The 11,426-nt window shown below is 39.8% G+C and overlaps 2 protein-coding genes across 2 annotated transcripts in view; one reads left to right on the top strand and one right to left on the bottom strand.

Annotated features, from left to right (window-relative positions):
* LOC109474938 (protein FAM89A-like) overlaps nt 1–8,304 on the top strand; it is a 12,564-nt gene extending 4,260 nt beyond the window's left edge. Inside the window, exon 2 of the mRNA XM_019775434.1 lies at nt 6,180–8,304. Coding sequence (XP_019630993.1) covers nt 6,180–6,551 — 372 coding nt within the window. The 3' untranslated portion in view covers nt 6,552–8,304. The remainder of the gene's footprint in view (nt 1–6,179) is intronic.
* Nucleotides 8,305–9,259: 955 nt separating this feature from the next.
* Nucleotides 9,260–10,142, bottom strand: LOC109474787 (the record flags this gene model as incomplete). Its single annotated transcript, XM_019775148.1, has 1 exon — nt 9,260–10,142. A coding segment is annotated over one exon (423 nt), but the record flags the coding sequence as incomplete, so codon positions are not given.
* Nucleotides 10,143–11,426: the final 1,284 nt, after the last annotated feature.

Below are 11,426 nucleotides of genomic sequence, written 5' to 3'. Positions count from 1 at the left end.
TATATGCTGTACTACGTAGTACATTGTAGCTTTGTAATACAGACTTGGTAACAGATGGTCCAGATGGTTAAGCCTCACACCATCAGTATGTGTTACAGAAACAATACACAGACAAGTCTAGCATGGGTCTTGGAGCCCCTGGTTTTAGTATTCTGTACATGCTCTTGGCCTCACAAGCCTGTCACATGTTTCCTAAGGCTTGAGCTTTTCCTGCAAAACGACCTTGGTTCCTTGGTCAAAAGGTTGCGCTGGCTGGGTTGCTGCTATGTGCACCTCTGTGCTATCAAATTATGTTGAAGTAAAATTAATCTTATGGCTTCAGCACACTTGCAAATAACACAAACCAAGTATATCTGGGTCATCGTGTTCATCTTGGCTTTTAGGCCCAACTCAGCAGCGATATGTTTATTTTTAGGTGCCCCTGTCAAAAGTTGTCCATTTTGAGATTTAAAGCCTTGTGTTGCAGGTTGGCAATGGGGAGTGAAAGATGATATGTCTGCACTATTTCAAAGCTTGAACTATAAAAGAGCTGTACTTTCCATTATAGGTGCAGACTGTGCAGTTTTCTGGTCCAAACAATTTTCAACCAGGTCCTCACAAGGGACGCAATTAAGTGCACAGCATGCCTTGAGCCGACCCTCTGCAAGGTTGTCAGTCTTCATTGATTACATCTCTGGTTCTTCTCATCCATACCCTACTGACGCACCAGAGGTGGAGAGGTGGGGGGGGGGGGGATACAATACAATAACTTGGTGGTGGTGGCTTCTAGTCTAGATTGATTGGATCAAAGTTGATGCTAACAGTAACAGCTGTTCAGAAATTATTGACAGAGATGAAGAATTGACTTACAATGTATTGTAATGTTTAACCCTTTCTTGTCTAAAAAATTGAGACAGTGCTGTTCTATTTTGTGGTACATTATCAATATTGCTTCCATTACATTTATTGTCATCGTCTTTGCATGATTGTCATTTTATAGCAGTCTTCAACTGAAATAGACATCAAGTTCAGCCAAGGAATTTTGAGAATGTCTCTTTTTTAATGTACTGCCCAACTGGGAGCCATAATCCAGTGGCCTTCACAGCTGGATTCCAAGTTCTGTTATTCCAGTTGAAGTGATAATAATCACATACATGTATGGCATTCTACCATATGGGTACAGGGTATCACCAATGCACCATGATACGTGTTGTTATCCGTCTAGTGTATCATGCCCAGATATACGTGGCTGGATGCATAAAACGTGACGATAGAAAATACACCAACACAGAGACCCTGGTGTCACGAATGCAAAACCACAACATTCTGTTGTTATGACTCAAGCTTTAATGATATGATATTAGTTATGCAGAGCTGTCATTAACAAAGGTAGCATTCAATATAGGGTGTGGTCACCAGGTGATCCCTTTAATATCATAGTTCAGCCCCATTACCTATGAGCTTAGGAATCTGTCATTAGTGTAGGCAGTGTACTGTCAGTAATCAAGCTGGGTACAGGCTTACACCTGGCCATGGGAGGGTGAAAAGGGCAGACCACACAAGTGACCTTCCAACTCTTGAGGTTGCCCCCCTCCCCCATTTTTATGTCTTTTGTGTTGTGGGTTAAAAAATTTGTAAACATGACCATTTTATATCTAGTATACCATGTCCATACAAACTTGATTGATTCACATGCCCAGTATCTATCTATTCAGTAATACTCCACATTCAGAATCTGAATTTGGAATGTTATGCAAATTTCATTCAAGGAGTCAAAATTTTGATTTATTGAGATATTATCTTGGGAGAGGCTTGTACATATTTTCTATAGAATTTGACGGAGAAAACTTACACATCTGGAAATAACTACATTTGTTATTTGACTGACTACTTATAATTTACTGACAGCCAATCGTATAGTGAGACCTTTTGACATGTGGATTTTGTGAAGGGAACGAAATTACATTTGTAGATGACATAGAGACTCAAGGTTTGGTCTGAGCCTGTGCTGAATGTTTGAGCAGCTGTCTCCAGTGGTTTTTGATTTCTACAGGTCTCTTTCAAGTTAAAGATCAAAGAGTTCTTCATAAGTATTCAGGTGACCACTGGTAGGAAAGGTCCAACTAAATTTCATTTCCAGCTGTTCCTTTATTGGCCTTGGGTCAAGTGTTGTTAGTTTGTATACATTATAAATAGAGCCTATAAATACCCCGTAGGGACTGTTCTTTAAATATTTTAAAAAATGACTATGTCTTGTAAAATTCATTACAAGGCTCCTAGTCCTTTTTGGAAATATCTACTAAAGTCATGCTAAAGAATGGTTTGCTATGAGACTTAACAGGGGATGGCACTTGACAAATCATGAAAAAAGTTAGTTCCATGTCAGGTTTTAAGAAACAAAGTTTCTTTCGTGACTCCTCTGTGAGGTCTTTTCCCACTTTCCTGGGAAAATATTTTGTGTTTAAGTTTCTATTCAGACATTTTCATGCACATAATCCATCCTTTGTTCATGGGAAAGGGCAGTGACATCTGTGGTGACATTCTAACCCCAGGGTTCACTGAAGGAAAGGTGAATATCCTGGCCTTTCTCTGTAACATAAAACGTGGGGCAAAGAGGTCAGTTCCTGGAGAGTTGTCAGTGTGTATTGCATGCCTGAGCATAAGGCGCCATTTATATATTTTGCATGAATAAAAAAACAAAATGGACATGTATTTCAGAAGTGAGGTAGGTATACAATTACAATACAGCCCGCTGCTTGACCATTGGCAGCTATGGGTAATTAAGATATTCATATAATGCATGGGGAGTTGTGGACAGGTGCTCCCCACTCCCCTTCTTATAATGATATGCTGAAAAGAAATTAGAAACCTACATTGTAGTCTTGAGACAACTCAAACTGTACTGTCTTGCATTATTACTGCATTAAATTATTAAAGGTGAAGTATGCCTTGTGCAAATTAGGATATCAATATGGTCCTGATAATGGGAAATTATATTACACTGTAGTGACAATAGGCCATTTGTACATTTAATGTGTACTGATGTCTTCCTGATAGTGGTTGCCATAAAGTGAGGAATGGTACTTCAAACAGCTATGATGGCATGTCTAAGTATGTGGAAAAATTTTGATTGGTACTGGGATAACAAACATGCAGTCAGTATGGTTTCCTCCCCACAGATGTGACTGCAGCCATGCGGATGACACAGATTTTTGTGAAGAGGAGTATTATTTACCCAGGCACATACCTGTGAAATGACATAGCTATGAGAGGTTGTCGATCCTAGGGCTGTAATGCCCTTTGGACAAACTAGCAGCTATTCCACAAATGTCACCAAAGTGTGAGAGAATGTGGGCAATGTTGAGGAGTGACTCTTGGCGGAAAGGAATGGCACTAATGGGTGGCCTTTACTGCCGCTACACTAACTTACCAGCACTATCTCTTTTTCAAAACTGTATTTTTTTTTTAATCATTCCTGCAGAACCTTTTTCAGTTTCTCAGGTTCATGTATATAGCATATTAGGTATTACTGTTATGATAAAATCTGCTGCAGGTACACATATGTATTTTTAGATTGCACCAAGAAAAAAGCCACAACACAGGCATACAGGCATACAGAGGAATTTCGATGTTGGTTTATTTTATTAAATTATTTGTATGAAGTTTCAGGGTGTCTGGACCTGATCTCAGAATGGACTTCAGATCCATGTTTTTTCTTTGGTGGTCTGTTTTTTTCTCGTAGGAAAAGATATATCTGTGTGAAGATTAGCCTAGACCTGCAAACAAGTAATTTTCAAGAGCTAAACTAGGAGGTCTGAAATTCCAGACAACAGCTGGGGTTTAAACTCATTAAAGTGAAATGGACACTTTAATTCTTAAGGCCCTGTCCTTGCACTCTGAACACAAGCCACTGACAAGGGAGAGGTGGTACAGGTACAGCGTATTTTGTTCTGACATTGACAGCTTCCTGTTTTTTCCCTTAATATATCATATATACATGTATGTGACATACAGGTACTGTGTTTTATGGTTATGGAGAATTGGTTGGGCAAAATACACCTTATCAAACGTTGATAAATGCAGAAGCTAAACATCTTTTCAGATGAAATGGTGTGTCCCCAACCGGGGCCAAAAGGACATGGAAAGTTTTTGACCTTCAGCTTTAAAGACATGTGTTGTGCATACTGGATTGTCTCTCATGCATGTACTTGACATGGTTCAAAGACAAAAATGTCATTCTTTTGGAAGTTGTTAAATCTTGTTCCATCCATTTGTCATCCTTGAAAATTCTTTTCTTTTCCCATGTCAGTCTTTTCGAAAGTAAAATGTATACTTCTACTTGTACCAGTTCAGCGTGTGTAACACAAGCCCATTAAAATAAACAGGGCTAGCTGAGTGCATTGGCTCGTGTTTCTCACAAGTTGATGGACTGATAGTGCTGATGTGTTAACCAAAGGGAATATCCTTTTCTTGTTATTTTTGTTACAAACCAGCCCTTGGATACAGCCTATTTCCCACACTGAATATAAGACAGAACAGCATAGGTTACCGGTGTGAGGGGAGATAGAACTGTTGACAACTACAGAGCCTACATACCTACCTTCTTTCACATGCAATGGTGTGTTGCCAACTAGCTTTATATATGATAGAAAGGTTTTGGATTTAAGCTCTATAAAGATGCTCATTGTGGCGGCTTCCTCATGCATGTAACTGCTGCCAACCATGATCAGCGGATGTTGAAAATTACAGCATGAATTGCACTTTGAAATTAGTGGCAAGGAGGAAGAAAGCATCCTCCAAAGATATGTATTGGTCTTGTAAGATGAGAAGCAGGTGCGTATATAGTCATCAGGGAGATCACCAAGAAGAGGAAGGGAGGGGCTTCTCCCACGATTGTTACTTTGGGCTTACAATCTCATCCAGCCAGTCAGTAAATGTTTACACAGGTTCTTTACCTTGTGCACACACAGACACTGTCCCAGACAGGTAGTTTGCAGTGAGGGGATCTTTAACCACAGTTTTAGTTTTCCTAGGGTCGCTGTTTCACAATCAACCTTTGTGTTAAAGGTTTCTCAGACTGTTTTGAGTGTGCTGAGATAAGGTGGAGCCTGATGAAGTGAATGTTGATTGAAACAGTGCATGACTACTACACTGTATTACCATCTTGAAAACCTAGCACTCTCAAGGGTGGTGATAGCAAAGTCCACAGGGGACCTGATAAGTGTAATGTTTATTTTCAATTTTGCTTTAGTTGGAAAACCCTAGGCCTATTTCTTGTCAGCAAATTGAAAATCTGAAGTAAAAAAAATTCATGATCAATGTTTTCTATGTCGTCTAAAAATACCCCTTTATGTACATGTGGGCAGATATCCTCCATTGTGCCCCAGCTCTAGGTTGTTGTTACTAAATACCGGTTCTTCAACTTGGGGGGTGTTTGTTTGTTTTTCTTGGTACAACTTCTTTATGAAAGGCAGTGGTAGACTAGAAGTAACCATGTCCTTTCCCTAAACAGGTTGGCTTTTATCTCTGTGTTTGGGTAAAGTCTTACTTCTACCTGTACAAAGGATGTTGTGCCTGCCTTGAAGTGGTGGGTGCGGCCTTGTGTATGGTCTGAGTTTGGCATTTACATGGACGACTTGTAATTCTTCGTGTTTGTTTTGTCTTTACTTCTGCCGTCAATGTCAAACTAATCCCATCACATCTTCAATCTCATGGCCCCACAATTAATCTTAGAGGCTGTACCTTGTAAGAAGTGTCCACAAGGAGCTCTGTGCAATCAATTACCCAGCAGTGTGTCCTTGGCATGTGTGTGTTGTCAATTTACTCTGTCAACATTCCTTTCCCCCAGGACTACTTGTTAAAAAGTGAAAAGTACAACATGTGTGCTGTCAGCCTTTTCTGTCAGTGTAGTTTCACCCTTGAGGTTGACATGTTCAGAAGTGGGGGGTTCTTTATTGATCCAAACGTGGGGTTAAATGTGTTAAAGGGAGCCTGTGTTGTTATTATGCAGTTGGTTAAACATTTAGAATGACCTGAGGGGAGTTTTAACCTTTTCAATGTTTACTTTACTGTGGATACAGTATCCTAACTTTGCCTATTGTAACACCTACTTGTCATTAGCCTTAGGACCATCTGAGGTTCAGTGCTGTAAAACCCACATTTTCAGGCAGATTTTAACGTTTTTTGTTCTGTTTTTTCAGATTGGTCTTCGACAGATGGATGTTTCGCTGTTGTGTAAACTGTGGTCGCTGTACGAAGGCATCCAGGAGGTGAAACAGTCCATCGGAGAGCCGGCCTCGGAGGGAGGATCCTTCAGCATGGACTCCAGACTGTACGACCACACCATCCACGAAGACAGCAGGGAGGATGAGGAGGAGGAAGATGAAGAAGATGACGAAACTGAAGTCTTTGAATCGGACATTGACCATATCAAGGACAACATCAAGAATGACATGAAAGATGAGGATGATTTCTTGGGAGATTTTATGTCATCGCGAAGTGTGGTTTCTCCTGGGCTAGGTATCAGATGGAGCGACATATACAGTCAGCTGAATGGATCCAATCACGTGTAGTAAGTAAACAGCAAGGCTGGAGATGTGTAAAATAAGTTTTGTAGTTAAACTGCTGTACTTGTTCATCGTTTATCAGTGCCAGACATGTACATGTATAAAAATGACTTATAATGACGGTGACTGTGTAGAAGAAGACAACGTACCTCAGTCTTCCACTTAGAGTACCTGTATTTTGTCATGACTGTAAATATGGGGGAGCGCAGTGTTGCAACTTGAAGTTCCCTTGCGAGCCAGGCCTGGGCAGGCCCCAAGCATTAAACTGTGTGTCTAGTTAAGGATTTGTGTCACAAGTTCTGTTATGAGTTAAGTCTGTAATACAGAAGTGTCTTTAATTTAAAGCATAGTTCAGTAGACGGTATGTAGTTGTCTGATTGATTAGAAGGTACATGAAGTTGCCAACATTTACATGGTTGCACAGTTTTATATTTGCCATCTTTTAAACATACTGCCTTAGATACAGCATCGCCACTATGTCTTCCAGATACAAGATGGAAGGATGCCTAGTCAAAGGGGCTGAAGTGTGGAAAAAGGCTTTTTGTAGCCTTGTACAAATGGTAGATTTTATATCATGCAAACCACTCTGAGGTGTTGTATTAACAAGAATGTTCCCAATGTTGCAGGTGTACACGGTGTATTAGATGCTTTGTACAATGTATTATTCTGTGTGCAGAAATGTTCTAAAGAATGGTGCATATTTTGTATTTTTTGTATCAGGTTTTATACTGAAGACAGCATAGTGGTAGAGGGTAGAGGTTAGAAAGATTGTATTTGTAGGGTATAAACGATCAGAAGTGTCCCACTTGTCAGCTACATATCTAACAATATTGCCACACAGTTTGTATCCTCGGATCTGCCATAATGTGATGGATAACAAAGCAAGTGGGTTAGCCAATCACTGATGGATGCCAAGGATGGGTGCTTCTATCCATGCCAAAAAACAATGATGTCATACAATGCGTGAAAACACATTTCATATCTGTGAAATGTGATTCCAGTGACTGCTGTGATTGTTTAGAACATGAGTACAGGAATAGTGGACAGCAACTTCGGACCACCAATGTTACTTTTGAAAATGACAGTGGTGAGACAAAATCATTTTGACATACATAGCAAACTGACATGAAAGAATAAAAATTGCCATATGATATTGTATTATGAATACATGTTGTAATTTTCATGCTTTGTGCTATGTGCCAAAAGTTCAAAGTGCTGTGTCACTATCAAAAATGAAAACTTGAAAACTGACATTATTAGAAAGGAGTGCTAAATGCAACTTACTTTTCCTCACTCACAGTATGGTGCTCTAGGGTTGCACTAAGCAGGGCTCTGGTGATGTTAATGCAACCTTTTATAGAATGTTTTGGACATTGTTTTAGTCCATATTGCTGGATGTTATTCACTTGTTTAACCGAATGCTGCATTTATTATACATGTATGTGAAAATGTCTTGTTATTAATGCAGATGGTATAAAAGTTTCATGTGGTATTCTGCAGTTAAGTCCGTACAATCATCAAAAAGGTGCAATTTAGCATTAACATTTAACCTTGTATTAAGATATATAAACCTACTATCACTGCATGTACTAATGGGTTTTAACTTAACATCTTTGTCAGTCTTTGTAAGAAATGGTCACACTATAAAAATACCTGTCTAGTAGTTACATTTTTATTTACTGTGACATGTTTGTCAGCTCATATTTATTTGGACGTGCTTTCTGTACGGTTTTTCAGAATAAATTCATGTACTTCCAAAGCACGGTTGGAGTGGCTATATGTTGGTACATGTTGACGTTGAGCTGAAAAAAGGGTTTTCAAATTCAAAACTAAAGGGCCTGGTCACATTTGTACATTTTAAATGTGTATGACAGCAAATTAAGGGCATTTAGGGGACAGTGTTGCCAATAAGATGCAGCTGTCTTGTGATGAAAAAGGTTGTTGTAATTCCTTTTTGATGGTTGGCTCTACCACAGGGTTGCTAAAAATCTTACGGTATTTAAAAACTGTACAATGAATATTACGTGACCGCAGCCCCAACCATGAAGCCAGGTCAGACTAGTTTTCAGATGGCTCAAACTCAAATAAACAGCTATAACAGTAACACTGCCAATATTGTCTCTTTATAGCTTGCCCAAATCCCATAGACACCAGCCACAAGTACCTATTTCATAAAACGTGTACAAATGTAGCTGTCACATACACTGTACAAATGTATCAAGAGCAGACAGACACTTGCATAACATGAATCTATTCCTGGCTTGTTTGTCCCAATTTCTGTGGCACAAAAATGTGCTGGACATCAGTTTAGGGCAAGGCTTGGGTTTCATATACCCAAGTACTATTGTATGAACATACATGTACCAGTAGTTCCCCTGCTAACTACAAAGGTGGCTGAAGTAACTAAATCCAATGTTTTCATCTCTCTCATGGCAGGAATTCAATATACAGTTAAGCCCGACTCCTGGTATACATGTAATTAGCATAGGTCTAACCCAAACATGGTGCTAGATCTGTCCCTTGTAGATATCACTCTGAGGGAGAGTGCTTGCAACGTAAAGGGAATATCAAGTATATATGCTCTGGGTCTAAGAAATGCTGTATGCTGGGTTTTAGGAGTGTTTGTGCATGGAGGGACCTGGGCAACACTTGATCTTAAATTTAGGAGGGCCCAAATTCAGTAGGTCTGATGCTTGAAAAATGAAAAACTAGTATTTGAAAAAAAAAAGATACTGATTTTATTTTCTACAAACTAAGAAAACTACATTAATCCAGACAGAGAACATAGATTTTATACAAAGGTATTCTTCATTTGGATGGTAAGGCAAACTGCAAACACAATTTAAAGGATAGCTGAGTGCAGGCTAGATTTCTATTAATACATAAGGCAATTCAATCTCTACAGCACAAGGATCACAATGACACAAGGATGGTTTATATTATGTGAATAGCACAAATGCAACATCTTTTACTAGTATCAAAACAAGCTTGAGGTTTACATGTATTACCTACTTACAGCAGCACCTCCTAGCAACAGAAAGTGGTACTACAAGTAAGGGTTTACAATTGTGTGATTGTCAGAAACCAAGGTAACAATCAACATTGGTCTTTACAGACTACACTTTACAGACTACATTGTTATAAAGTGACTGTGCATCTGTACTTCTTACTTTTCTACACTTTTTTCAATGCTACCAATGCTTCTGCACAAGCCTTTATCAACATGCAGAGTTGAATGCTATTCTCTATCGATGAAGTCTTCCCTAACTCTTCAGTTGCCCACAACAGTTTCTTCTGGACAGCGTCTACTGACGTGCCCGCTACTTCTGTTGTTTCTCCCCACTCGTCTGCTGGTGAGTACGCGTGGCTCTGACTGGCCGAGCTGACCTGTTGTGGCGCACTGGACACGACAGCTATCGGATTAACTGACGTGAGTCTGTTCCTGGGTACGGTGTCTTCCTGTTGGCTGACGTTCCTGGGCGGTGAGGCCACGTGGTTGATGACAGGCTCCTGTCCCGAGGAGGCCAGGTCCTTGGCTGCCGTGGCGTACTGGGCCTCTCGATGCAGGCCTCGAGCTGCTACTTCACTTACAGCTGGATCAACAAGGATTCCACGAAATTTGTTTTAACATAGTGACAAATTGTGCTACATAAGAAAAACAATGATCCCATTTTTTTCTAATTAGAAAAAAAAAGTTTGGTAAAGCATAGCCTGGGCAGAGGTTTAGCAACAAAAATTATTTTCATATAGACTTAAGGCCACACCAATTTATTTCCTTGGTTAACGGATTCGCCGCTTGCTTTTTTTGCCGAATGAAAATAAAAATAAAAAACGTCATAGTTTAGACCCCACAGGCCGGTAATACCCTGAACAGGGAGACCCCAATGAAATTGCTGCAGTTGATACCAATGTCGCTAGAGGCGCTCCTGCACACATAGTCACATGACGTAAAGTAGCCAATCGTGGATTGTTTTACTTTCTGACCAATCAGATGCGATGTTCTGGAACCATGTTGGCTCAGTCATTTGTTTTGTTCTGGCGGGAGCCTCATGGCGGACTTAAATTGTTTGAGAAAGCTGGAACTTTGGATCAAAGCAGAATCTAGGTACAGTACATGTAAAATTGAATAAATTTTGTCCCCTTTAAAGTTGTTGTGACTATGAAATTGCTTGTGAGAGTTAACATTCGTGTCATGTTTTAGAGTACATATCAGGGTACATATGATGATGGTGGAACTTGGAAGTAACATGCTAAAACTTGTTTTCTGCATTTTGCTCGTGTACGAAAAGATTATCAATTAACCCAAATGGTGTGGATAGCAAATAAAACACAATACGGTACATCCTCTCTTGTCTTTTGTTTCTTTCCCAGTATTTTCGTAACTTAATAAGCAGTCTGGATTTCACACTACATCATGTATGGCAGGTAGTATCAAATTTTTATTTTTATTTTTTTTTCGCCCGCCCGCTCCATTTTTTTTTCTACAAAAATCCGTTAACCAAGAAAATAAATTGGTGTGGCCTCATTTCTCTGGTAGAGGCTCATCCTCCTCTTGTTTCACCCCCAGTGAAATTAGCAGCTCGTTCTCCAGCTGCAGATACGTCTCGTACTCCCTCCTCATCTTCTCCTGCACCTGTTCTTCATTCTCCTCCGCAGGGGGTGGGGCCTGGTGGATGGAACAGCCATAGTCAGTTCTATGCATTATTTCTAACCGTACTTGTGCTTTTGGGAAAGGTGGCATCAAATGTGGCATAAGCAAGGGAAGGCATTTTCAACGAGTTTATTACCTGGATGTCTAACCTTCATCGTTGCATCTTAGTTAACCTTGACAAGTTACTACATCAGACAAGATTGTGTTCCTTACATTCTTGATTCTCTGTT

Source organism: Branchiostoma belcheri, unplaced genomic scaffold, assembly GCF_001625305.1.
Source record: "Branchiostoma belcheri isolate BF01 breed outbred unplaced genomic scaffold, Haploidv18h27 scaffold32, whole genome shotgun sequence".
Taxonomy (NCBI): Eukaryota; Metazoa; Chordata; class Leptocardii; order Amphioxiformes; family Branchiostomatidae; genus Branchiostoma; species Branchiostoma belcheri.
This window is presented reverse-complemented; position numbering and strand designations above follow the sequence as displayed.